Raw genomic sequence first — 26,918 nt, 5'->3', positions numbered from 1 at the left:
TCCCCAGCGCTGAGTTCCCCTCCAGATCCAAGCCCCAGGAGGGTGCGCTGCTTTCCTCACCACCTCCCTGAGTCGGGCCGCAAATGCATTTGGGATTAAATTTTCATGATGTGGCATAAGCCCTCAAGGGGGTTGGGCGGGAGCAGCCGGCGCGGCAGGCGGGCGCCACGGACCCAATGGCTCGGTAGTCACTGCCCCACCACGGCCTCCCGTTTCACGCCTTGTCCCCGCTTGGGTCTCTTGGTCTCGCAATTTTGCCTGTTTGCGAAATCCCCGGATTCTCAGGGAGGGTGTGGCTGGGGGCTGCGACCCCAGGGTCTGAGGCAGGAGGGGCTGGAGACCCGGACTCTTGGGTCTGAGGGAGGAGTAGCCCGCGGAGCCGTCCACGAGCGCCACCCTGTGGCGGCAGAGTCCCCGGCGCGGGTGCGGAGGCGGCGGCCGCGGCTCCGGGCCAGGTGTGAAGGTGGAGCAGATGGTGAAGAGGAGGGAGTAGGAGGGGAAGCCCGGCCGCTGCCAAATCCCGGGCCTTCGTCGGAATCATCACCATGGAGACCGAAGAAGGCGGAAAGGACCCAGCTTCATACTTTTTTGGGGACCTGGGAATGAGTTCCTCGGCCTCCCACGGAGGGTCCCTGTGTGAACTACAAGTCCCAGCGGCCACTGGACCTCACCGTTTGCTTCGGAAGAGCCGCGCTCACCGAGGGCTGCTAGGAGTTGTAGTTCTGAGACACCAGGCTAAGGCTGCAAGGCGCCCTCTGGTGGACACGGCGCCACTTCGCTCCTTCACAGGTCCATCTGAGCCCTACCTTTTCACCTCCTCACCATCTACCCCTACCTCCCTACCCAATTCAGTCCGTTCTAACCTCACTGATCTCGCTGTTCTTGCAATATTTACCACAGAGGCTCCTCCATTTACCTATCCTCCCAGGACTCATTATGGAAGGAGAGAGTTGTCAATCATTGATTAATGCAACATTCACTGAGTTCCTACTAACTCTAAAGCGTCATCACACCACAGGGGCATACATACAATGAGGTAACAGTGGATACCAGACACTGATGGAGTAGGATGCTAACTCAGCCCGGGGAGATCAGAGAAAGCTCACTGAAAGGGATGACTTGGGAGGCAGGGGAGGGGGCGTCCACAGTACTTGCAGAGTCAGGAAGTAGGATACAGTTTGTGTGATGGTGATGTGAAAGCACCATCCCAGGAATGGGAAGCTTGTCAGGACGAGAGGTAGGAGAGGGTAGCGATGATGATGGCATGCATCAGATCACCAAACGGACTCAGGAAAGGGCAAGACAATTCGACGTTTCCTGGGTTTTACTGGAAGAGACAACACTGAGTAGAGGGAACAGCAGAAACTAAGAGAAGGTGCAAAACACAAATGTGGTCAGGATACCCTTCAGTGTGATGGGACTGAGTGAGAGGAAGAGTGGGAATAAATAAGGCATAGGGGTGTCTGACTTCAGCTCAGGTCATGATTTCAGAGTCCTGGGATAGAGCTCTGCATTGGATTCGCTGCTCAGCTGGGAGTCGGCTTCTCCTTCTCCCTCTGCCCCTCCTCTTGCTTGTGCTCTGCTTCTCAAATTAAAAAAAAAAAATCTTAAAAAAAAAAAGGGTATAAAGAGGGCCACACCAAACATGCCCTGGGTGCTAGGCTGAGGTGACCTGAAGAGGAGAGGGGATGTTAGCTCTGGGACTGTGTGGGACATGAGGGGAGAGACTGGAGGCCAGGAGGCCAGAGAGAGGATCTAGAGGGGAGAGGCTGAGGCCATAGCCGGGGCAGTGATTTCTCTATGACTCCAGGACACAGTCCCATGTCCCTCTTCCCTCCCACTCCCCACATATTCCTAGCCAGACACAGAACAAAGGCAAAATCTTTTATTTCAACTTTAGAGAAGCCACTGCCAGCCTCTTCTCCACGTGGAAGCACGGAAAGAAACACAGTCAAGAAGGCACCGACAGAAGAGGCATGGCCACCATCAATTGCTGAGGAGAGGCAGGAGAAACAGAGAACGAGGATTCAGGAATCTGGGCCTCCCCAGTGCCCCCACTTCCCTGCACACCTCCTCCTATCTCCCCAGGTACCTTCCTCTTCCTATGGAAGGCTGCCTTGCTCTCCTCAGAGTTGATCCGCAGGGGAATATAGGCATCGAGATGGTAAAGCTGCTGGGGGCCCCCCATCACCAGGCGGTTCTCCCCAATCTCCAGCGACAGCCCCAGAGCTCCATCCTGGGAATATAGTGAAATAAGCCCACTCTTCCCTGCCCAGCAACAGGACAAAAATAATACAGACCAGGGACCAAAGACTCCTGTGTTGGGATGCCATATTTAAAGGATCCAATCTGGGATCCCTGGGTGGCTCAACGGTTTAGCGCCTGCCTTGGGCCCAAGGCATGATCCTGGAGACCTGGGATCGAGTCCCACATCAGGATCCCTTCATGGAGCCTGTTTCTCCCTCTGCCTCTCTCTCTCTCTCTCTCTCTGTCTCTCATGAATAAATAAATTTTAAAAATCTTTAAAAAATAAAAAAATAAAAATAAAGGATCCAATCTCCCAGGAGAAGGGTGGTGAGAGATAGGAATTACAAGTCCCCATGACTGAGGACTTAGAGTGTCCCAGGCACCCTCAGGGCAGCTCCAGATGTCAGCCTGAAAGACTCATGGGGCAGACAGCTGTGCTAAGGGGGCAGGGCTAACCAGTCTCGCACAGGTGTGATGGGGCCCCCTGCTCATTCCCCCTCAGAGACCACCAGACCCTTCTAGATCTCATTCCCCAGCACTGGCCAAGCACGCACTCACCAGTTTGGGGAGGTCAATTTCAGCCAAGAGGAGGTCAGGGGCTTCCAGCCAAAGGTTCAGGTGAGGCTTTTCGGGGCTGAGGAGGAACAAGACCCAAAGTTGAGGAGAGCCCACCAGGTCCTTGCCGGGGCTAATCCTTCCCGAAATTTCTCCCTCCTATGAGCCCCGCTGCCTTGCTGGACTTTCTCAGTGGGAGTCCTGCTTCTCCCGGTCCCCAGAGCCCCAGGATACTGCTTCCTACGGGGAGAGAGAGACAGGAGAGAGAGAACCCACGGAAGGCCCACCCTTCCTCAGGTCTCAGGGAGTCAGGAGTATACAGGTTTCCCAGCTCCTGGATCCGAGGACGCTGCTGGGAGCGGATATTTTGCTGGGAGATGGAGCCCAAGAAAGGCCGGTTCTTCAACATGCGCCACTCTGCGGGTAGGAAGTTCAAAGTCAAAGGTGGCACTGGTTAAGGGTTCCCTTCTTTCGCTTCCATAGGGGGTCTGGCATAGCAAGAGCTTCCAGGGAAAGGCTCCGCCCCTCCGAGGCAGCCAGGGACCTGGCCACACCCCGGCCTTCACAGGGTATTCTTTTTTTTTTTTTTTTTTTTTTCCCCCCAGAGTATTCTCAAAAAAAAAAAAATCTGTCCCCTGGAGATGCTCCTGGTTCCGCCCCCTGGCTACCCAGACCCCGCCCCTTTTCTGGTTCTTGGGCCAGCCCAACCCTCGGCCCCATCCCCAACCTTGGAAAGTTTCCCCTTCTCCCAGTCCTCCAGAGCCTAGGGACCAAGAAAATCCCCGCCTACCCTAGCCCCACCTTTCCCAAGCCCCGCCCCCTAGCTCCCGCCGGCCAGGCCCCGCCCCTCACCTGGATTCAGCTGCAGACTGTATTTGTCCTCAAGGCCCTCCCTGGCGATGGTGACCACGAGCTCGCGCAAGAAATCGCTGTTCTAGGAGTGAGAGAGGGAGGCTGCGGGAGGGCTCCGGGTGGAGGCAGAGGCCCCGGCCCAGGCCTCACCCGCAGCCCCGCCCCCAACCTGCATCCTCCGGTAGAAGTCGCTGTTGACGGCTACGTCGTAGGCGGTACAACCCTGGCCTTCTGTAGGGAGAGAAAGGGGGTGAGACCCCCAGCCCTCCGAGGGAACCCCACCGCCGGATACAGACAAGGCTAAACCAGTAAAGGCCAGCAGCCGCAAGAACCAGGGAGACCCGGAGACAATTACAAAGTAAGGCCTCAAGACTCGCACTTGTCAAGTCTGACTCATATCACTCTTGTCTCTTCCTCTCGGGTCCTTTCCCACCACGTCCCAGCGCTGACCTCGCCCCTTCCCTGCTCACAGCCCTCCCATGGCTCTCCAGTGCTACAGATAAAGGTCAGTGTCCTTCTGCGTGGTGCAGTGTTGGAGGGCCCATGTGGTCTGCTCTCCCCACCTGGAGAGATGCTCACTCCTCTGTTAGATACCTGGTCCCTTTAAATTTCTTCTACTATCTCTCCATTACTGACCAACCTAATTCAATCACTCTCCAACCTCTAGACTTCTCTATCCCCTCTGCCTAGAAACCTCTTGTCTTGGCCTGATGAACTCCTCCTGTGCCTTCAAATCTGATGCCTCCTCCTCCAGGAAGCCTTCCCTGACCCCCCACGGTATGGGGTGAAGCGCCCCCTCCAGACCAGCACAAATCACACCATCTTGCAATCGCATCTGTTTCCTCCACCCTCAACTAAGACTAGGAGTGTCTCAATGGCACTACCCAAAGCTTGGTCCCATGAGGCTTCGGAGGGAATATGGGAGGGCATATGGAGGACATATGTGAGTTGAAAAAACGAGCATATTGAGACAAACTCAAGCGAGACAGGTGAGTCAAGGCATAGAAATAGAGATGGGAAGAAAGGTGAAGGAGCAAGATTGAGAGCTGGTCTGACACCTGCCCAGCTCTCCCTTACCATGGGGTAGGGCAGGGGAGAAGTGCCAGCTTGGGCAGGTGGGCAGAACCCAGGACTGCCCCACACAAAAGGTACTGGAAGCCCAGGAGGCTAAGTATATGTCAAGGGAAAAGGATAAGGACAGGAGGGCCAGATTTCTGAGTCCTGAGGAAGGAGTGTCCTGGATCTTGGATCCTCGGGAAGAAAGGATCTAGGGAACTAGATCCCTAGGTCCTCCAAGGGCACTGACTTGCATCCAGTTCAGCATGAGGCTCTCCCAGGCTCATGGGGATGCGAAACCCAGCTTGGTCTTCTTCCAGCATTTGAAGCAGCTCATCCTCAGTCATGTCAGCCGGAGGAGGGATGGAAGGAGAGTGACAGATGTTGATGAAAACCTTCCCTTCGGAAGAGTTGGTCTTTATGCAGAAACCTGGTAGAAATGGGTTTGTCCTGAGTGTCTACATGAATCTCGATTTCCAGCCTTTCCCTCCTCAGTCTCCATTCTTCTCTTGATCTGTTCTCTGCTTTCTGGGTCGGCTCCCTACCCCACCCCTGGGATCTCTTTCTCTCTTTGTGTTTCTGTCCTCCTAGTCATGCCTGTCCTGCTCCTCTTCCTCTCTTTCAGATCTTGGTTCCTTCCCTGCTCTCTCTGGATTTCTGTCCCAAGCCCTTTCCAAGGCTGTACCCCATTACTGTGCCTCTCTCTTGCCTCCTGTGTCCCCTGCCCCCAGTCTTTGTCCACCTCTCTCTGAGATTCCATCCCTCTCTCTCTCTCTGGGTTTCTGCCTTTCTCACCAGGTTGAGGTTGGATCTGTGTAGATTCTGGTCTGCTTGTCTGGGCTTGTTGGAGCTCCTTGGAGGCCTGTGTAAAGGAAACAACCACCTTCAGGCATGGCGTCTGTGCTATCAGACCCTCATTTGTTCTTCAAAGTTTTAACAGAAAATTTTATGCATATAAGATGTGTGAAAAATAAAACATACCATGTCCCTCTCCTCCTTTGGGGACCCCTGAGAACAACCCTAGGCCCACTTGCATTTCTTCCAGAGCCTAGCAAACCCACAATCCCCAGTAAGTTGAGCATCCACAATCCCAAGTTGAGCAAACCCACAATCCCAAGTAAGTGCGTTCTGGGCATGAAGTTCCATCTCTGAGCACCCGCGGGCATGCATGTGCGTGCACACACACACACACACACATCCCCTGAACACTCAAAGACCCAGGAGCCCATCACTCCGCACCTGCAGGAGCAGCTCCTCGAAACGCGCGGTGTCAGCACCCATCTTCTCTGCCTCGCTCAGCTCCGGCACCAGCAGCTTCGAGTCCGCCATGGCCCTACAGGAAGAGACCTAGGCGTCCTCAGCAACCCCGACGTGGCGCGGAAAGCCTCGCCGGGATCAAGCTGTGGCCTGCGGCCAGACCCACAACCGACTCCCGTGACACCCACTATTCTGTATGAAAATCTAAGAATCCGTCCTGAGACTATGATTCCACTCAGCCCAGATACGGTTGTCAATCTGTTGGGAGTCAATAGTTTCAGATGCTCTCTAAGTCCTATGTGCTAAACTTGTAAGTGACAGCCAAACTTCCAGTCTGTAACCAAGGACTTGGGCAAACCACGCTTCCGTCTACGGCGAAGGCTCAGACATCAATCCCACAACTTCATTACGTCCCGACCAATCATAGTCTAAGGCTGAAGGCACGCCCCTCACTTCAACCAATCAAAACGAAATTCTGAACCTAAATCTGAATGCCACACTTCCTGTGTCGATTAAAGCCATACTTCTCTTTTCCACACATCTTGCCAAGCTACTGAGCAGTTCAGGTTGGCACACTTTTAAAACCTTAATATCAGTGTCCATCCTAAAGACTCCCTTCTGATTTCTGAACTATCGCTTCCTCCCAGAGCTCGACTAGATTCTCTAGCAAAGGTACTTCGGACGAAAAGCTTAAATTCCTGCCCTCCATATGAACAGAGTGGAGAGAAGACACCCCAGTACGGCCGCCCTCCTAAATCTGGCGCCTTCCTATTTGCAAGGGACCCACATTTCCGTCCCGTCCCAGCTCCCCGCCCCGCCTCGGTTTGAGGACTGCGCATGCTCCAAACCACATTTCCCAGCTCGGGCGCATGGGCGGGGTCACCGGACCCAAGGCGGGATTACACTCTATCTCCTGTAGCCCCGCCCCCGGGCTGGAGGGGGCGGTGCCGCCCTTCGACCTCAAAGTTCCTCTGGGCAGAGCGCCCCGCACTCCTTGGTGGAAAGCGGCCCGCCCGGGTGATGGCTGCGACGCGTGCAAGGCCCAGCGCCCGAGAGATCTTCGCCACGCTGGAGTACGGACCCGTGCCTGAGAGCCACGCATGCGCACTGGTGAGGGCCTGCCGTTCGGCGCTGCCCATCCCCCCTCCGCAGGCCTCTGGGTCTTGTTTTGCGCGCGGACTCCCGTGATCCACCGCGGCAGCCCAGCAGCTCCGCCCCTCGGCTCCTGTGACTCCGGCCGCCGCTTAGGACCCACCCTTGAAGGGCGTTCCCTTGATCCTTTGCGGCTGCCCCCCTCTTCACCCTTGTTTCGGGGTAACCCTCGAACCCCCTGCGCCGACCTCGGGGTGGTGTTTCCCCCATTCCTCAGAGCCCCGGGACGGGCTCCTGTGATTCTTCCGGGCCCCCGCAAGAACCTCCCGTGATCCTCCAGGACTCGGAATTCCTGTGGGGCACCCCCGCTCTTTCCAGGGACCTTGGGAATCGCCATAGACTTCCTGTGATCCCTCGGAACTTCCTGTGGCTCCTGCGCCCCACCCCGCCGAACTCCCGTGGGGGCCCCCGTGATTCATCAATACTTGCGGGGCTCTTAGGATCTTAGGAGCCCCAGGGTACCTCACAACTTACCGTCATCACCCGCAGCCCCTCCGAATATCCCCGTGGGGCTCTGGGGCTCCCATGATCCTCCAGGGCCTCTTCAAGTCCTCGTGAGGCTCCTGTGATGCCTGGGGTCCCCCAGAACCTCTGTAGTTCCTGTGGATGAGTAGGGTGCTTCGCATTCTGTAATTACCGAGGCCCTTCAGAATCCACCCCAACCCCCAAGGGCTCTCCTGAACTCCCTCCTCCCCCCCTCCCCCGGGGTCTCCTAGCACTCCGGAATGAGCAGCTTAGGCTTCTCTCTCTCTCTCTCTTTTTTAAGATTTTTATTTATTTATTTATTCATGAGAGACACAGGCAGAGGGAGAAACAGGGCTCCCACCCACCCATCAGGAGCCTGGACTTGATTCCAGCACTCTGGGATCACGATCTGAGCCGAAGGCAGACGCTCAACCACGGAGCAACCTAGGTGCCCCCCTTAGGATTTTCTTCAAGGAGAGAAGAGGAGGCTGGAACAAGGGTCCAAGTGGAAGATGAGGCCAGAGCCTGGAGCGGACTGTGATGGATAGGAGCACCTCAGGCAGAGATAGAGGAGAAGCCGTGTGGGGGGTGGAGAGGGCAAAGCAATGTTTGGGGTCTGGCTGTCTCTGTCCCCCCTTCCCCACCGCCATTACCACCAGTAGTGAACCCAGGAGGGCAACGGTTCCAAAGAAGGGCCTTGAGCTTTATTAGCGCAAGGTGAGAGTGTGAGGGACCCGGGGACAGCCTCAGGCAGGAGTCACATGCTACTTGGGCTTGTGTCTTCACCTCTGGAGACAGGGACCTGGGAGTCCCCAGTGTAGAAAGATAGCTGAACAGTGAGAGTGAGGATCTGGGATAGAGAACAGACAATTCTCACACTTGGAGGTTGGCTAGAGATGGAATATACTGAAATAGGGATAATGTGATTGTAGCTTATATTTCCTGGGTGCCCTCTCTGTGCCAGCTTCTGTGCACAGTGTGATCTCATTTAATACCCAGAACAGCTGTGAGAGGGGATTATTGTTATTATTTTAGTGATAGCACACAGAGGCCTAGAAGGATAAGTAATGTGCTCACACTCAACACAGTTTAAAAGGGATGAAGCTGAGATTGGAACCTGAGCCCTGGGATTCCACAGCCCACAGTTCCCACACCACCTCCCAAGAAAAGGTCTCAGACTTAGAGTGTGTGGGCCAGAGCCAACCAACAAACTGTTTTCTTTGGCCTGCACTTTATTTTTTTAAATGTGAATTAGTGGTCAAGCCCCTGCAAACATCCAGATTCCAGCTTCTTTTGAAAATAAAATCCCAAAATTTGGCAATGTTTGGCTCACATTCCCTGACAAAAATCATCTGGATTCAATAGTGACTATCTTTTTAGACAAACCGTGTGTTCCCAGTTTCCACCAGCCCCTCTTCTCACACTAACATGACGTGCCAGGACTGTGGACATTGTTTTAGGGTTTTGTTTTTCTTTGGCAGGGGGCAGGTAAAGTTTACAAACTTCCACAGGGTACTTAATACCATGAACTACTTCTTACCTGTCACTCAGCTTCAGGAATCACCAACATTTGGTCCAGTGTTGTCTTTTGTTTTTTTCTGGAATGATTTAAATCCCAGATGTCATGTTAGTTTCCCAGAAATATTTGAATCCCCATTTGTAACACATGAGGACTCATCTCATGACATAACTATCTAGCCTTTTTTTTTCTTTTGAGAGAGAGAGAACACGCACCAGAGAGCAAGCATGCAAGCAGGGGTAGTAACAGAGTCTTAAGCAGGCTCCACACCCAGCACAGAGCCTAATGAGGGGCTCAATCTCGCAACTTTAACCTGAAATCAAGATTTGGATGCTTAACTGACTAAGCCACCCAGGGCACCCCTTCCTAGCTATTTCTTACTGTTCACATTAGTGGTCATTCTTTAATATCCTCCAACGGCTAACTCAGATTCATACATCCCCAATGGTTTCAAAAATGTGTCTTTCTCTGGGGATTTTTTTTTTTTCTAGATTTTATTTATTTGAGAGAGAGTGAGAGAACACAAGCCACAGAGCCACAGGGAGGGGCAGTGGAAGAGGCAGAAGCAGACCCCCTGCCTGCTGAGCGGGGAGCCTGACTCCAGGCTCCATCCCAGAACCCTGAGATCATGACCTGAGCTGAAGGCAGACGCTTAACTGACTGAGCCACCCAGGCACCCTCTCTGGGGGTATTTGGATTTGAAACTTCTGACTCACCATTTTCCTTCAAAGAAAAATGAGAGAACCAATTGGCAGGGTAAGAGGAAAATTGGGTGAATGTGGCTTTGGGATGCTAAGAAGAGAGCAATTGTAGAAGGAAAAAGTGGAAAGTGTGTCTTGGATTTTTCCAGGATTTAGGGAAGACAGGATCAAGGGGAGAAACATGGAGCAGACATGGAAGGCTAGGTGCAGTAAGATTAAGAGGAAATCCTACATGGTGCTGCTCTGAGTTTATTATGTGCACTGATGCACTTAATCCTCGCCAGAGCCCTGTGAAGTAGGGAGGGGCTGTGATTATCCCCATCTTCCAGATGGCTTAGCCAAGGCCAGGGTATTATAACACCCTGGCTAGGGTTGCACAATAGTACCAGAGCCAGGATTCAAATTTGTAGCTCTAGGGACTTCATAGCAGGCTTACCATGCCTGTGTGCTGTGCCTTGGGCTCAGGTAGACACATAACAGCCAAATAAGCTGTGCCTGGCAGGCCTGTGTCTTCTGTCCATATCTCTCCTCAAAGTGATGACTGCTAAGGGGGGAGAGAATGGCATCACACCATTGGATGCATAAGCCACCTGGCTTAAAAACCCCACCTCCCAAAAAAAGGACCTGATCACTGCCTGATACAGTGTTACGGGCAATGCTTCCAGGGTTGTGACAAGGTATGTGCCCAATCCCAGGAATGCAGAGCACTCCAGAAGGCCCCAATGCCTTGGCTTCCCACTGATATCTATGGCGTGTTCTCAATTGTCCTACTCAGGTGTGGTGGACCATTCAGGGGTCACTGATGACTGGTAATGCAGCTGAATTGTCTCAGGTTTCCTGAGAAATAGAAACCTGACCTGAGGTCATTTCTCCATGGAGGAGAAAGGGTTTTATTTTATTTTATTTTATTTATTTATTTATTTTTTTGAGAAAGGGTTTTATTAAGCCACATTTCAAAGTCAGTAGGACAGCCATTACATGTTGCTGGTGAGAGGGTAAAACTGTGCAGCCACCATGGAACCCAGTTTGGTGGTCCCTCCGTAAGTTATACATGACCCAGCAATTCCCTTCCTGGGTACATAAGCCCAAAAGAAATTGGGACGCTTGGGTGGCTTAGTGTTGAGTGTCTGCCTTGGGCTCAGGGCGTGATTCCAGATCCCTGGATTGAGTCCTGCATCCGACTTTCTGCAGGGAACCTGCTTCTCCCTCTGCCTGTGTCTCTGACTCTCTCTTTCTGTGTCTGTCTCACATGAATAAATAAATAAATAAATCTTTAAAAGAAAAGTGAAGACAGGTGTTCAAACAAAAACCTGTACATGCGTGTTCCAAGCAGTACTATTCACAGTAACCAGAAGGCAGAAACAAACTGAATATGCATTAACTGGTGATAAATGGATAAACAAAATGTGACCTGTCTAGACAATGGAATATCATATAGTCATAAAAAAGGAATGAAGCCTTTTTTAAAGAGAGAGAGCCGGGAGGGGCAGAGGGAGAGAGAATCAAGCAGGCTTCCAGCCGAGCTTGATCTCAGACTCTGAGATCATGATCTGACCTGAAATTGAGAGTCAGGTGCTTAGTTGACTAAGCCACTTAGGCAGGCACCCCAGGAATGGAGTTTTGATACAAGCAAATCATGGATGAACCTCAGAAACACTGTGTTGGATGAAAGAAACCAGTCAAAAAGTCACAGATTGTAAGGTTTCATTTCTGAGAAATAATCCAGAGTAGGCAAATCTGGAGAAACAGGAAGCAGATTAGTGGTTGCCAGGGACTAGTGTCAGGCGGAAGGGAGACTGAGTTTCCTTTGGAGGGGATAAAATGTTCTGGAACTAGATCATGGTGATGGTGGCACAATGTTGTTAACATACTAAATGCTAATAAATTATATGCTTTAAAATGAGGGGTGCCTGGATGGCTCAGTCGATTGAGCATCTGCCTTTGGCTTTGGTCATGATCTTGGGGTCCTGGGATCAAGCCTCACTTCTGACTCCCCACACAGTGGAGAATCTGCTTCTTCCTCTCTGCCCCTTCCACCTACTCATGCTTGCATGCTCTCTCGCTCTCTCTCTCTCTCTGTCTCAAATAAATAAAACCTTTTTAAAACATTTTTCAAAACTTTTTAAAAACTTAAAATGATTAATGTGATGAGTTTTAGATTATAATATATTTTACACTTTTTCTTCTACACAGGAAAAGAATTAGGGGGGCAAAGGGGTGCAGGTATCCCCCTCCCAGAGGATTCTAGGTGGGAATTGAGCTCCCCCATATGCCTCCTAGAGCCCTTTCCAAACTGTCTTCACCTCCCCCAGGCCTGGCTGGACACCCAGGACCGACGCTTGGGTCACTATGTGAGTGGAAAGTGGTTAAAGCCAGAACACAGGAATTCAGTGCCTTGCCAGGATCCCATCACAGGTATGAGGTGACCCCCAGGGGGAGAGAGGCATCTGTATCCCTGGCCAGCCTTACCTCCCAGCAACCCCCCATTCCCTTTGCTCTGAAGGCAGGGTGGAGCCAGTGGGAAAAAAACGCTCTTCCTATTAGCAGTCATCCTAATTACGTTCTACGTGCCTGTCAATGCTTTTTGAGATCACTCTCTACTAAGATCCTTTCCTTGATTATGGGGGACAAGCTTTTCTGCCTTGGGGCGCACCTGGGCTCTGGAAATCTGAGCCCCCTCCAGTTCTGACATGGGATCCCCCCACTCGTCTCATCTGGGGTGCCTCCATTCATCCCCCCAGGAGAGAGCTTGGCCAGTTGCCTCCAGGCACAGGCTGAGGATGTGGTGGCTGCAGTCGAAGTGGCAGGGAAGGCTTTCGAGAACTGGAGCGGACTCCCTGGAGCTTCCCGGGCCCAGCATCTGATCAGGTGATGGAATTGAGGTTTGGACCATGGGAGGTGGGAAAGGACTTCATCCTCCATCACCCACTTGAAACTGTGAGGACCCTCTATTTCCCGATATCTCACTGAGTTACTGGGTAGCTCAGGCTCCTATGCCCAGCATGCCTTGGTGCCTTTAGCAGTGAAAACATCCATACACCAGGACTAGTAATGAAGAAGTTCTAGTTCCCAGAATATCCCTGGGGTTTATCGAGGCTCCATCTTCCAGCACACTCTTGAGCCACCTAGAGACAAACATTCCATTTTCTAGAATACGACTGAGATTAGAGGTTAAACTTCAATTTCCATGCACCATTGGGGGTTGCGGGTGGCCCATATCATCACAGGGCACCCTCAGGCTTTGTGTTTTTTGGACTACGTTTCCCATGAATCTTTGTTGCTCTCCCCCCCGGTAAATGACAGGGATGCCCCCGGGAGATCATAAGGATTGTAGTCCAAGTACAGAGGAGGTGTTCTGGGACTGTGTGATGGAAGGGCAGTGGGAAATGACTATCCCCCTGGCTTTCTCTGCAGGCTGGCCAAGATGATCCAGAAGCACCAGCGGCTGCTCTGGACCCTGGAATCCCTGGTTACTGGGCGAGCCGTTCGAGAGATTCGAGACAAGGATGTCCCACTGGCCCAGCAGCTGCTCCAGTACCATGCAGTCCAGGCATGCACCCAGGAGGAGGTGCTGGCAGGCTGGGAGCCCATGGGTGAGAAGCAGGAGTCCTGGCTCCCAGCGCCTTCCTCCCTCACGACCTAGCAGTACCTGTCCCAGTCCTCTTATTTATTCTTACAGGAGTGGTCGGTCTCATCTTGTCACCCACATTCTCCTTTCTTGAGATGATGTGGAGGATTTGCCCTGCCCTGGCTGTGGGTAATTGATGGGCTGGGTCTGAGGGAGGAGAGAGCTGGGGGACTGGACTCCTGGGTCTGAGGGATGAGGGGGCTCGGGGTGAGGACTTCCGTGTCTGAGGGAGGAGGGGCCTGGGGGCCCAAACTCCAGGGTCTTTGAGCTGCCCACTTTTTCCAGGCTGTACTGTGGTGGTCCTCGTGCCCCCAGCCTCCCCGACACCCCTTCTGCTGGCCCAGCTGGCAGGGGAGCTAGGTTCGTTCCCAGGAATCCTCAATGTGATCAGTGGCCCTGCATCCCTGGGCCCTGTCCTAGCCTCCCAGCCTAGAGTCCAGAAAGTGGCCTTCTGTGGAGCTGTCGAGGTATTTTCGGGGTTAGGAGGGGTACAGAATGTGGCTGGGAGGCCCGGAGGCCCCTCCTTCTACTGAATCTGGTGGGGGTCCTACAGGAAGGACGTGCCCTCCGGCGGACCCTGGCAGGTAGGGGTGCCGAGCTGGGCCTGGCCCTGGGGACCGAGTCACTGCTGGTGCTGACAGAGGCAGCGGATGTGGACTCCGCGGTGGAGGGTGTTGTGGATGCAGCCTGGTCCGACCGCAGCGCGGTGAGGCCCGTGCACCTGTGGGCCCCCAAGTCCTGGGACCCATGTGTGTCCATCTCCAGACCTCAAAGCATCATGTCTCTCCATTGATTGTAGTTTTTGGTTCTTTGTGTCTCATATTCTCTCTCTGCACCAATACGTGTGTGGAACTCCTTATCACTTTGGGTTTCTGAATCTCCATGTCCTGGCTCTCCTGTTTCTGCAGGAGGCCCATGTCTCTTGTTCTTAAAGATTCCCTCCATTTTTCTGAGTGTGCATGTCCCTAGTTTTCCAACCTGTCTGCATTCTGAATCACCAACTTCTCTAACTCTGCCTCCTGCCTGGATGTGGGGCCTTGGTGAGTCTCTAGGGTCCCCAGCCATCCCTCCTTGACCCTCCTCTGATCAGTGGACATCCCCAAGTCTCAACCCTCTGTGGGGGCACGTTCCCTCAGTGCTGGCCCTGACCTTACCTGCTTTGACATCCCTTCTCCTGACAGGGGGGCCTCAGGCTCCTGATCCAGGAGTCTGTGTGGGACGAGACAATGAGGCGGCTCCAGGAGCGGATGGCACGGCTTCGGGCCGGTCGAGGACTGGATGGGGCTGTGGACATGGGGGCTCGAGGGGCTGCTGCACATGACCTGGCCCAGCGCTATGTGCGTGAGGCCCGGAGTGAGGGCGCACAGGTGGGCAAAGGTCACAGACTCCAAGGTGCCAGGGAAGGGGGAAATCTGACTCCTGGGTCTGAGGGTAAAAAGATTGGTGACCTGGACTCCTGGGTCTGATGGAGGAGGCTGGGGGCCTGGACTTCTGGGTTTGAGGGAGGAGAAGCTAGGGATCTTGATTCCTGGGTCTGAGGGAGGAGAGATTGGAAGTGAAGTTGTAGATCTGTTTCTTTCTCTTTAGGTGTTTCAGGCTGGTGACGTGCCTTCAGACAGCCCATTCTTCCCCCCAACTTTGGTCTCTGACCTGCTCCCGGCTTCCCCATGTAGCCAGGCAGAGGTAAGCCCTCTAGGGCCCTAGAGATCCTGTTCCATCCACCCATGTGCAGCCAGACCTGGGCAGCAACACCATACCTGCAGAGGCCCCAGTGGGGACTGGGTCTGGGGGCTGCTGACGATTGTTAGCCGGTTCCCTAATGGGTAGGGTGTTGGAAGGAGGAGCTGGCCAGGCCACCTGAGCTCCATAATCACCTCTTCCAGGTGCCCTGGCCTGTGGTGGCAGCCTCCCGATTCCGCACAGCGAAGGAGGCCCTGGCCATGGCCAACAGGACGCCCCGAGGAGGCAGTGCCAGTGTGTGGAGTGAGAGACTGGGGCAGGCCCTGGAGCTGGGCTACGGGTCAGTCAGCACCCACTGGGGCATGAGAGGCAGCCTGTGGGGGGGCCTAAGCTTCTGCTCCTTCTCTCAGCCTTGAGGTCTCCATCACATTCTCTCCGAGTCTCTGCCCACCCCAGCTCTGACTCCCAGGCCCCTATACCTTTGTTCCTGCTCATGTGGTATCCATACCCCCTCCCCCCTGCCCAGGCTCCAGGTGGGCACAGTCTGGATCAACGCCCATGGCCTTAGAAACTCTGAAGTGCCCACAGGTGGCTGCAAGGAGAGCGGGTCTTCCTGGCACGGGGGCCTCGACGTGAGTGAACCCCTCCTCCGCCCCATCATCATCCCCTTTATCCACCTTGTGCCCACCTTGTGTGCTTTTGACACTACCCCTCTCACAGGGTCTGTATGAGTATCTGCGGCCCTCAGGAACCCCTGGCCGGCTGGCTTACTTTTCCGAGAGTATGAACTATGACACCTTTGGTCTCGCTGTCCCCTCAACCCTGCCAGCTGGGCCTGAAATAGGACCCAGGTGAGCTGTTTCAGGGGCTGCAACTCCCAGAATCCCTGGAGATGTGGAAGGGGAGAAGGGAAGTTATGGCAGGCTCCCTGGGGCCTGGAGGGGGGTTTGGTAACACTGTCTTGAGGGCTCCCTGGCTGCTGCCCAGAATTGCATTCTGGATCTCTTGGCTTCACCACCTGTGCCTATGAGAGCCTCAGTTCTGCTAAATGATGGACCGTGCTCTCCCAGAGGCTCACTGGGGTAGAGCATGGGGTATGAGTGGACCAGGCCCCAGGACCCACCTCCACACCTCACCCCACTCCAGCCCAACAGCCCCCTATGGGCTCTTCATCGGGGGCCGATTCCAAGCTCCTGGGGCCCGGAGCTCCAGACCCATCCAGGATTCACAAGGCAAACTCCACAGCTATGTGGCTGAGGGTGGAGCCAAGGATATCCGAGGAGCTGTGGAGGCTGCTCACCAGGCTACCCCTGGGTAAGAGGAATCACATGGGAAAACCCAGAGGTCATGGGGCATTAGAGAGGGTGGTCTGAGACCCCCAAGGGCTGATGGTATATGGGGTCTGGGTCCTGAGGACTGGTGGGCTATGAGATACAAGCTCCCAAGGCTGACTCCCTTGCTCCCTTCCCCAGGCAGTTGGGCCATGGGGCCAGAGCCCCATGGCAGAGGTAGCAGACAGAGGAGGGATAACTGGAAAGAGCCAGGACCAATAAGCTAACCCCTAACTTGCACTGTCTCCCCTCCACCCCGAGCTGGGTGAGTCAGTCCCCAGGGGCCCGGGCGTCCCTGTTGTGGGCCTTGGCATCTGCACTGGAGCGCCGGGAGTCTGCCCTAGCCTCGAGGCTGGAGAGGCATGGAGTGGAGTTCAAGGCCGCCAAGGTGGAGGTGGAGCTGAGTGTGAGGCAGCTTCGGGCCTGGGGGGCCCGCGCCCAGGCCCAAGGCCATGTGTTGCAGGTGAGAGGGTTCTGTGAATGGGCAGACAGGGTGGCAGTCTAGGGTAGGGGTTAGAGCAAGGACTTTGGAGTGAGGCTGACTTAGGTGGAGAGAATGAGAGAGAATACGAGCGGGAGGGCAGAGGGAGAGAGAATCTCAAGCAGAGTCTGTACTGAGTGCAGAGCCTGACATGGGGCTCAATCTCACAACCCTGAGATCATGACCTGAGCTGAAACCGAGAGTTGGATGCTCAACCAACTCAGCCACCCAGGCACCCCTTATTCCTAGGTTTTAATTCAAGAACAATGAAAGCATATAATCCATACAAGGATTTTTTTTTTAAGATTTAATTATTTATTCATGAGAGACAGTGAGAGAGAGAGAGGCAGAGACACAGGCAGAGGGAGAAGCAGGCTTCATTTAGGGAGCCCGATGTGGGACTTGATCCCAAGACACCAGTGTCACGCCCTGAGCTGAAGGCAGGTGCTTAACCTCTTAGCCACCCTAATTCCTAGGTTTTAATCCAAGAACAATGAAAGCATATAATCCATATAAGGATTTACACTCAAATTTTATAGCAGCATTATTCACAGTAGCTAAAATCTGGAAGCAATCTAGCAGCTTCTGGCTGGCTGAGTCAGTAGACCATGTGACTTGATCTTGGGGGTAGTGAGTCTGAAGCCCATGCTGGACATAGAGTTTATTTTTAAAACAAATAAATACAATAAGTAAAATAAAAAGCTGAAGTAATCCAAATGTCCTTTGATAGATTAATAGATAAACAGTGTGGGGCGCCTGAGTGGCTCAGTGGTTGAGTGTCTGCCTTTGGGTCAGGTCATGATCCCAAGCTCCTGGGATCGAGTCCTGCACTGGGCTTCCTGCAGGGAGTCTGCTTCTCCCTCTGCCTGTGTCTCTGCCTCTCTGTCTCTCTCTGACTCTCATGAGTAAATAAATAAATCTTAAAAAAAATTAAATAAGTAGAGTGTGCTACATCTATAACAGTAGCCTCCTACTCAGCAGTCCTACACTGTGGATGAATCTCCAACTCACTGTGCTGAGTGAAAGAAGCCAAATAATGGGCAGCCTGGGTGGCTCAGCGGTTTAGCACCGCGTTTAGCCCAGGGCCTGATCCTGGGGACCCAGGATCGAGTCCCACATCGGGCTCCCTGCATGGAGCCTGCTTCTCCCTCTGCCTCTGTCTCTGTCTCTCTCTCTCTTTCTGTGTCTCTCATGAATGAATAAATAAAAACTTAAAAAAAAAAGAAGAAGCCAAATTTTAAAAAAATAGTGCAGAATATATGATTTTGTATCTAAAAAATTCTAGAAAATAGAAATTAACCTATAGTGAGTGGAAGCAGATCAGTGGTTGAGGACTGAGAGGGTTCAAATAGTCAGGAGGGAAGCATCACAAAGGTGCAGATGAAGATTTTGGGGGGTAAAGTTCATTACCTTGATTGTGGTGATGATTTCACAGATACAGATAGATGTCCAAACTTATTAAATTGAGGGCATCTGACTGGCTTAGTCGGTAGAGCATACAATTCTTGATCTCAGGGTCGTGAGGTCAAGGTGTAGAGTTGCTTTAAAAAAACTATCAAATTGTACTCTTTAAAATGTGTGTGGTTTAGTGAATGTCAATTATATTCAATAAAGGGGGTGCGTGGGTGGCTCAGCAGTTGAGTGTCTTTCTGCCTTTGGCCTAGGGCATGATCCTCAGTCTGGGGATCCATCCCCACTTCAGGCTCCCTGCGGGGAGCCTGCTTCTCCCTCTGCCTGTGTCTCTACCTCTGTGTGTGTGTGCTTCTCATGAATAAATAAATAAAAATCTTTTAAAAAATTATATTCAAAAATAAATAAAAAATAAAAAATAAATTAAAAATTATATTCAATAAAGTTTTTTTTAATAAAGATTTTATTTATTGATGAGAAGCATAGAGAGAGAGAGGCAGAGACATAGGCTAAGGGAGGAGTAGGTTCTATGCAAGGAGACTGATGTCGGACTCGATCCGGGGACTCTGGGATCACGCCCTGAGCCAAAGGCAGGTGCTCAACCACTGAGCCACCCAGATGCCCCTCAATAAAGTTTAAAGAAAAAAAATCACACACACACACAGAAACCAACCCGGGTCATGTTCTGAGCCCTCTACACACATTAACTTATTTCTTTTTTTTTTAAATTTTTATTTATTTATGATAGTCACACACAGAGAGAGAGAGAGAGAGGCAGAGACATAGGCAGAGGGAGAAGCAGGCTCCATGCACCGGGAGCCCGATGTGGGATTCGAACCCGGGTCTCCAGGATCGTGCCCTGAGCCAAAGGCAGGCGCTAAACAGCTGCGCCACTCAGGGATCCCAACTTATTTCATTTTAACAATAAATCTCTGAGTTAAACACCATTAGCCTCATTTGAAAGATGGAAAACTGAGGCCCAGAGAGGTTAAGTAACTCACCCAAGGTCACACAGCTGGTGAGTGGCAGAGCCAACCATCTGTCTCCAGTCCGCTCTGTCTTGTTATCTGGTGAATCATCATTAGAGTTGTTACAGAGAAGCAAAGATGGGGAGAGGAAGAAAGGGGCAGATGATGAGGCTCATGTGCCCAGCCCATGACCTCGTCTGCTTGTCCCTGCAGGTGGCAGAGCTGAAGGGCCCCGTGCTCCGGCTGCGGGAGCCACTGGGCGTGCTGGCCATCGTGTGCCCTGACGAGTGGCCCCTGCTTGCCTTCGTGTCTCTCCTGGCCGCCGCCCTGGCCCACGGCAACTCTGTAGTCTTGGTACCCAGCGGGGCCTGTCCCATCCCCGCCCTGGAGGTCTGCCAGGTACAATTGCTGCCTTCCTGGTGCTGCTCCCAGCAGTCCCTGGGGCAGCAGATGGGTGGAAGGTGCCCTAAGGCCTGCACTCGCCCCACCCCCTTGGTAACCGTGGTAACCCCAACCCCCGTGGTCCAAGCCCGCATTGTTCATGGACCCCGTGACTGTTCTGTCCAGGCCTCAAGCGTTCGCCAGTCATGATCCTGATCTCATTCCTTCCAGGAGCCTCAAGGGCCCTCCCTGGATGCTCATTCCTCACCCAGACTGTTGCCTCCAGGGTCTCTGACACCCATCCCCCCACAACTCTCTCTCCCATCCCCTAGGATATGGCCACCTTATTGCCAGCAGGCCTGGTAAACGTGGTGACCGGAGACCGGGACCACCTGACCCGCTGCCTGGCCTTGCACCAGGACATCCAGGCCCTGTGGTACTTCGGATCTGCACAGGTACGCTTTGTTGTGCTGTCTCTTCAGCATCTTAAACCTCACCTACAGCCTCTTCCTTTTCTGGAAGCAGAGCAATGCCCCCTCCAAGCTCCCATTGCTAAGGAGGAGAGACTCCTTGGCAACCAGGTTCTGAGATCCCGCCCCTTTAGAGCCCCATTGCTAAGGAAGGGGATCTCCTTAGCATAGCAACAAGGGCCTGGGATCCTGTGCAGCCTAAAGACCTCATCTCATTGGACAACCCATTGCTGAGGACCACACCCCAATAGCAGAACCAGAGGCCCACAGTCCACCCTCTGATGATAACAGGGGAACTCCTTGTCACCAAGAACATCAGGCAGGCCCCATTCCTTTGAATGTGGGCTGTTAATGGGGAGGAAATCCCCTAACCACAAAGGTCAGCCTTGTTTCCCTCAGCATCTGGAAGGTCTGCCGGTGACAGTTGAGCATTGTAAGCAACAGAACCTAGGTCAAGGGGTCAGGCCCTCAGTGATAGTCCTTATTGTCAAAGAAACAGTTGCTTGGCAAGAAGCTTATGGAAGTGCCAATCCCCCACCCCTTCTCATACCAGGGCTCCCAGTTTGTGGAGTGGGCCTCAGCAGGAAACCTGAAGCCGGTGTGGGTGAACAGAGGCTGCCCTCGGGCCTGGGATCAGGAGGCCAAGGGGGCAGGCCCAGAGTTGGGGCTGCGGGCAGCACGGACCAAGGCCCTGTGGCTGCCCATGGGGGACTGATGCCCGAGTGCCACCTGCTCCATCTTGGACACGGGAGAGATGGACCCTGACAGACACCAGAAGCCTGGAACTGTCTTTTTTTATGACTCTCATGCCCTCCAATAAACTCTGACCAACCTTGGCTGTGCTTCTGAGGGGAGGAAGTGGGGGAGTAGCAACTTCTGGTCTGTTTGAGGCCATTTGAGTTCTGAATCTCGGCAGCCGGGTGGGCTGGCTCCAGTACAACACAGTGTTTGTGCAACAGATAAAGGGAACTCTGAGAAGCCCCGGGCAGGGCCCCAGGGCCTCTTGTTTCCCCTGGTCCTCTCCATCCTGCCACTCTTGCTCTTTGACTTTCTCTGCCTACGCGTTATTTCAGGACCCATGGTGTGCTGGTATAAAATAAAACACAGTGGCTCTCTGGGATAAAATAAAAGCCCTGGTAAGTAACATCTGCCAATTCCTGCAGTGTAAATGCTCCCATCATGTCCGATTGCAAGCTCTAGATGATTCAACAACAAACAAGCTGACGGAATTCCTGAATTTTTAGCAGTCACTCCATGAGCCAATCTGAGTGGCTCTGGCACATCAGTCATAGAATTCTTTTGGATGCAAGGCACCCACTCCTGCTAGCTTAGGATAAGAGGGAATTTTCTGTAAGAGACATCTTACAGAAAATAGAGCAAGACGCACATCTGAGGTGCCCCAGGTTCCTGAGAACCCAAATGTAGGCAGGAACCAGAACCAGTCTTTTGTGGGCACATGATCTTTGGGGTCTTTTTTCTTTCTTTTTCCTCTCCTTTCTTTCTTTCTTTTTTTTTTTTTTTTTTTAAGATTTTATTTATTCATGAGAGACCCAGAGAGAGGCACAGACATAGGCAGAGGGAGAAGCAGGGAGCAGGTGTGGGGAGCCTGATGCGAGACTCGATCCTAGGACCCCAGGATCATGACCTGAGCCAAAGGCAGACTCTCAACCACTGAGCCACCCAGGCGCTCCTGTCTTTTTTACTTTCTTAAGTAATCTTTATACCCAACCTGAAGCTTGAACTCCTGACCCCGAGGTCAGGAGAGTAGGATGCTTCATGGACCGAGCCAGTTGGGTGCCCACCTCTGGTGTTTCCAAGCCCTACCTATCTGCCTCAGTCACTCCTTTCAGCGATGTGACTTTATAGGAAAACTGCTTCACTGCTCTGAGCCTGTTTCCTCATCTGTAAAATGGAGCTAATAGCTCCAACTGGACTGGTTGACTCCACGGGTACACGGGACTTGACCTGCGTAGTGTTGCTGTTAACTAGAGGTTGATTCGGTCACGAAGCTAGTGAGAATAGGCAGCCTCCTGTCAGCATCTGAGGCTGGACTGAATAATTACCCTTCCCAGGATCTGGACATTTGTTTGGAAAGAAAAGACACCGGGATGGCAACGCTGGAGGAAAATCCCTGGAAGGTTCTAGTTCCTATAGTTTGACAGTTCCCGTTAGGATCCAATGGGCTGTCTCGGTGTCCTTCCTAGGAATCCCATTGCTTTAACAAGGCAACCACCAGGGGCCACACACAACACCCTTCTCCATCCTCCTCCTCCTCCACCACTACTGACAGGTATCTGTGGAAGTAGCACGGGGAATCTGATTGGGCAGCGTGAGTCAGGCGTCCACCTCTGAGCCAATCATCTCTGGCCAGGGCAGGCGCTCCTAGTCTGTGCAGCCCTCCAATTGGACAGCAAATACCCACTGAGCGTCCACTATGAGCGAGGCGCTGTTCTAGGTGCTGAGGGGACCCCCAGGAGCAAGACCACCTGGCCTCAGGAGCTGGTGATGTCCCAGTGGGCCAGAGGTGTATCAGGCTCCTGTCGCTGCTATAACAAAGTGACTTAAGTGAAACAATACAAATGTTTATCTTGCAGTCCTGGACATCAGCCATCTGAAATGCGGCTCAGTGAGCTAAAATCAAGGTGTCAGCAGGGCTGCGTTCCTATCTGGAGCACAAGGGGAAAATATATTTCCCTACCTTTTCCAACTTGGAGAGGCACCTGCTTTCGCTGACCTGTGACCTTACGTCACTTTTTTAAAGATTTTATTTATTTGAGAAAGTGAGAGTGAGCAAGAGTAGGGGGGCAGGGCAGAGGGAGAAGCAGGCTTCCCACTGAGCAGGGAGCCCAATGTGGGACTCGATCCTGGGACCTTGGGATCATAACCTTAGCGTAAGGTAGACACTTTACCAGCTGAGCCACCCAGGTGCCCGCCCCCCCCCCATCACTCATTGCCAGCGATGGCCGCTCCCAAGGCATCACTCTTTTTTTTTTTTTTAATTTTTATTTATGATAGTCACACACACAGAGAGAGAGAGGTAGAGACACAGGCAGAGGGAGAAGCAGGCTCCATGCACCGGGAGCCCGACGTGGGATTCGATCCCGGGTCTCCAGGATCGCGCCCTGGGCCAAAGGCAGGCGCCAAACCGCTGCGCCACCCAGGGATCCCCCAAGGCATCACTCTGACTCTGATCCTCTCGTCTCCTTCCTTCACTTACAAACACTCAATCCACAATCATCTGCCCATCTCAAGAGAAGTAGGCCATATCTGCAAAAGCCCTTTGGCCATGTGAGGGAACATTCACAGGTTCTAGTGGACATCTTCAGGGGGCCATTATTCTGGCCCCCCACCATGAGAGGAGACAGATTGAAAACAAGTGAATAATAGGGAAACGTCTCTTCAGTGTGGTGAGGAAGGTAAGCAGGCTGAACGGGGCAGCCCTGGTGGCGCAGCGGTTTAGTGCCTCCTGAAGCCCGGGGTGTGATCCTGGAGACCCGGGATCGAGTCCCATGTCAGGATCCCTGCATGGAGCCTGCTTCTCCCTCTGCCTGTGTCTCTGCCTCTCTCTCTCAATCTGTGTGTCTCTCATTAATAAATAAATAAAATCTTTAAAAAAAAAAAAGGCAGGCTGAACAGGAGGTGAGGTGCGGAGGGCAAGGGGCAGAGATGGACTGTATAACAGGATGGGTCATTCTTTGCTGCAGTAACAAAGACCACACCTCTTGTGGTCGACAATCACAAAGTTCATTTCTTGCTTCCACTACCTGCCCATCAGGGGGTGGCAGGGGCCATCTGTTCATCAGGGCCACACAGGGCTGACGGGAACCCCATCTCCATGTGGCTTCGGCCATTAGAGTTCTGCTCCCTGACCCGGTAATCCTCACCCAGAAGTGACTTTTGTCACTTCCACTCTTCTTTCATTGGCCAAAGCGAGTCATGCGACCAATGCCTGAACTCCACAGGGTGGGGTCTCAGACTCTTGCAGGAAAGGAGGGCCAGCGGATGGTGTGGACCAAGCAAGAGATTCAAAGAAGCGCAGATGTAGAAGGACCTTATAGTTTCTCATTTGCCACCTCAGCCCCCATTTTGGGGTTGAAGAGATTGAGGCTTAGTGAGGATAAGGAGCTGGCCAAGCTCCCACAGTGACCCAGCCAGAGCTAGAAATAACACTTGCCAGGCCTGATGCAATGAGACATATCCCCTGAGTCCTCTTGCGTGCCTGGCCCTAGAAGGGCAAAGCTGGAGGCCCAGAGAATGGTCAGACTCAGCAATGCAGCAAGCCCCCAGCCTGTACTGGGGAGACCCGTAATCTGTGCAACTATGGAGGGGACACTTGGGGGACCTAGAGGAGGCCTCGTGCCAGGCTGGATTTGGAGCTGAGGATTGAGGATCTTATTAAGGGTTTTGGAGGGGGGTAGGGGATGGGGATCAGATAAAGTGGACAGGGTGGCAGAAAGGCTGGAAATTTGTCCTAAGGGCAATAGGGAGCCACAGAACGTGTGTGAGCAGAGGAGAGGTAGGTTTAGCTCTGGGTGGAAGACACAGACATAACCTAAGGTGACATGTACTATAATAGAGGAAGCTTGGGGCACTTGGAGCACCCAGAGATGGCACTCTACCCACAAGTGTGTGTGAGGGAGGGTAAGAGGGGTGGCAGCCACCTTCCCAAGGAAGATGCCATGTGTGTTGAGGGTTTTTTCCAGCTTTATTGAGGTATGATTGACAAAGAGTATACATAGTTCAGTTGTACAACATGCTTTTTAAGTGTATACAACGTGATGACTTAATATACCTGTACATTGTAAAATAGTTACCACAATTAAGTTAGTGAACACATCCATCCCTTCACAAGGTTACCTTTTTGTGCCTCATGAGAACACTTAATATCCACTCTCTTAGTTCAATCAAACTGGAAACAAAATTCACATATATCCAAAAGCAAAACAAAGATAAGCTTCTCTCCTAGGGAATTTCAAATATACAATACAGTATTGATTGTTTTGTTTAGAGAATCTTCTTTATTTTTTGAGAGAGAGAGAGTGGGAGCAGGAGGCAGAGGGAGAGGGAGAGAGAGAATCCCAAGCAGGCTCCACGCCAGTGCAGAGCCCAATACCGGGCTCGATCCCACAACTCTGAAATCATGACCTGAGCCAGAATGAAGAGTTGGATGCTTAACCAACTGAGCCACCCAGGCACCCCAATACAGTATCATTAATTATAGTCACCATGCTATACATTAAATCCTCAGAATGTACTCATAACTGAAACTTTGTGCTTTTTTAAAAGACTTTATTTATTTATTCATGAGAGAAGCAGAGAGGCAGAGACACAGGAAGAGAGAGAAGCAGGCTCCCTGCAGGGAGCCTGCAGGACTCCATCCCAGGACCCCGGGATCACGGCCTGAGCCAAAGGCAGACACTCAACCACTGAGCCACTCAGGTGCCCCAACTTTGTGTTTTTTTACCAAAATCTCCCCATTTCACACACACACATACACACACACACACAACCTCTAGCAACTACTACTCTACTCTGGCTCTATGAGTCTACTTTTTTTAGATTCCATGTATAAGTGATACCCTACAGTATGTGTCTTTCTCTGTCTGGCTTATTTCACTTAGCATCATGTCCTCCACATGTTGCTACATTGTTACAAACAACAGGATTTCCTTGTTATGGCTGAATGATATTCTATTGTGTGTAAATATCACATTTTCTTTTTCTGTTCATCTATTAGCAGTTAGGTCTTATTTTGCTGCAGTGAACATATGAGTGCAGAAAACTCTTTGAGACTGATTTCCTTACCTTGGGATAGATACCCAAGAGTGAGATTGCTGCATCATAGGGTAGGTCTCTGATTTTTGTATTTTTTGGAGGAAACTTCATACTGTTTTCCACATTAGCTGCACCAACCTACCTTCCCAGCAGCAGTACCCAGGGTTCCCTTCTCCCCACATCCTCACCAACACTTCTATCATATTTTTTTAATTTTTTTCTATCATTTTTAAAAGATTTTATTTATTTATTCATGAGAGACACAGAGAGAGGCAGAGACACAGGCAGAGGGAGAAGCAGGCTCCCTGCAGGAGCCCGATGTAGGACTCGATACCAGAACTCTGGGATCACGTCCTGAGCCAAAGGGAGATGCTCCGGCAGCCTGGGTGGCTCGGCGGTTTGGCGCCGCCTTCGGCCCAGGGCGTGATCGTGGAAACCCGGGATCGAGTCCCATGTTGGGCTCCCTGCATGGAGCCTGCTTCTCCCTCTGCCTGTGTCTCTGCCTATATGCCTCTAATGCATAAATAAATAAAATCTTTAGAAAAAGGGGGGGGATGCTCAACCGCTGAGCCACCCAGGCATCCCCACTTCTGTCATTTTGACGACGGCCATCCTAACTTGTGTGTGAGGTAATATCTCACTGGGTTTTTTTAAAGATTTTATTTATTTATTCATGAGAAACAGAGAGAGAGAGAGAGAGAGAGAGAGGCAGACAAAGGCAGAGGGAGAAGCAGGCTCCATGCTGGGAGCCTGACTTGAGACTGGACCCCAGGATCAGGCACTGGGCTGAAGGTGGTGCTAAAATGCTGAGCCACCTGGGCTGTCCCCCCATTGTGCTTTTGATCTGCATTTCCCTGATGATGAGTGATGATTGGACTGAAGCTTTATTTTAATTTTTAAAAAAGATTTATTAAAGAGAGACACATAGAGAGAGGCAGAGACACAGGCAGAGGGAGAAGCAGGCTCCATGCAGGGAGCCCAATGTGGGAC

The 26,918-nt window shown here is 52.3% G+C and overlaps 2 protein-coding genes across 7 annotated transcripts; one reads left to right on the top strand and one right to left on the bottom strand.

Moving 5' to 3' along the window:
• Positions 1-1,869: 1,869 nt before the first annotated feature.
• PIH1D1 (PIH1 domain containing 1) lies at positions 1,870-7,651 on the bottom strand. Of its 6 annotated transcripts, none has more exons than XM_038528237.1 (10): positions 7,594-7,651; positions 5,950-6,043; positions 5,506-5,572; positions 4,961-5,140; positions 3,824-3,885; positions 3,655-3,736; positions 3,090-3,219; positions 2,806-2,881; positions 2,093-2,236; positions 1,952-1,993 (listed from the first exon to the last, which is right to left on the bottom strand). In XM_038528237.1, exons 2-10 carry the CDS (start codon positions 6,037-6,039, stop codon positions 1,952-1,954), a joined length of 873 nt encoding a protein of 290 aa, XP_038384165.1. In that variant the 5' UTR covers positions 6,040-6,043; positions 7,594-7,651. The 6 variants fall into 6 exon arrangements, with proteins under 6 accessions (XP_038384161.1, XP_038384165.1, XP_038384163.1 ...); XM_038528235.1 differs by lacking the exon at positions 7,594-7,651 and adding an exon at positions 7,308-7,446; XM_038528238.1 differs by lacking the exon at positions 7,594-7,651 and adding an exon at positions 7,049-7,180.
• On the top strand, positions 6,815-20,989 carry ALDH16A1 (aldehyde dehydrogenase 16 family member A1). The gene is made up of 17 exons (XM_038528232.1): positions 6,815-7,077; positions 12,117-12,219; positions 12,546-12,672; positions 13,219-13,397; positions 13,484-13,561; positions 13,718-13,899; positions 13,986-14,138; positions 14,614-14,799; positions 15,020-15,115; positions 15,316-15,452; positions 15,639-15,744; positions 15,833-15,963; positions 16,259-16,426; positions 16,705-16,906; positions 19,516-19,701; positions 20,016-20,138; positions 20,707-20,989. The coding sequence occupies exons 1-17, from the start codon at positions 6,988-6,990 to the stop codon at positions 20,866-20,868; spliced, it is 2,409 nt and encodes an 802-aa protein (XP_038384160.1). The 5' UTR covers positions 6,815-6,987; the 3' UTR covers positions 20,869-20,989.
• The last annotated feature ends 5,929 nt before the right edge of the window (positions 20,990-26,918 follow it).

Source organism: Canis lupus, chromosome 1 (genome assembly GCF_011100685.1).
Source record: "Canis lupus familiaris isolate Mischka breed German Shepherd chromosome 1, alternate assembly UU_Cfam_GSD_1.0, whole genome shotgun sequence".
Lineage (NCBI taxonomy): Eukaryota > Metazoa > Chordata > Mammalia > Carnivora > Canidae > Canis > Canis lupus.
This window is presented reverse-complemented; position numbering and strand designations above follow the sequence as displayed.

Excerpts from the sequence above, each read along its gene's own strand:
- PIH1D1 (XM_038528236.1), bottom strand. Across the intron at positions 3,886-4,960 it reads TCATGCTGAACTGGATGCAA|AAGGCCAGGGTTGTACCGCC; the intron begins GTCAGTGCCCTT and ends CTCTCCCTACAG. Across the intron at positions 2,237-2,805 it reads AAATTGACCTCCCCAAACTG|GATGGAGCTCTGGGGCTGTC; the intron begins GTGAGTGCGTGC and ends CTATATTCCCAG.
- ALDH16A1 (XM_038528232.1), top strand. The coding sequence starts at position 6,988 with ATGGCTGCGACGCGTGCAAGGCCCAGCGCCCGAGAGATCTTCGCCACG. Across the intron at positions 13,562-13,717 it reads TTGCCCTGCCCTGGCTGTGG|GCTGTACTGTGGTGGTCCTC; the intron begins GTAATTGATGGG and ends CACTTTTTCCAG. Across the intron at positions 14,139-14,613 it reads CCTGGTCCGACCGCAGCGCG|GGGGGCCTCAGGCTCCTGAT; the intron begins GTGAGGCCCGTG and ends TTCTCCTGACAG.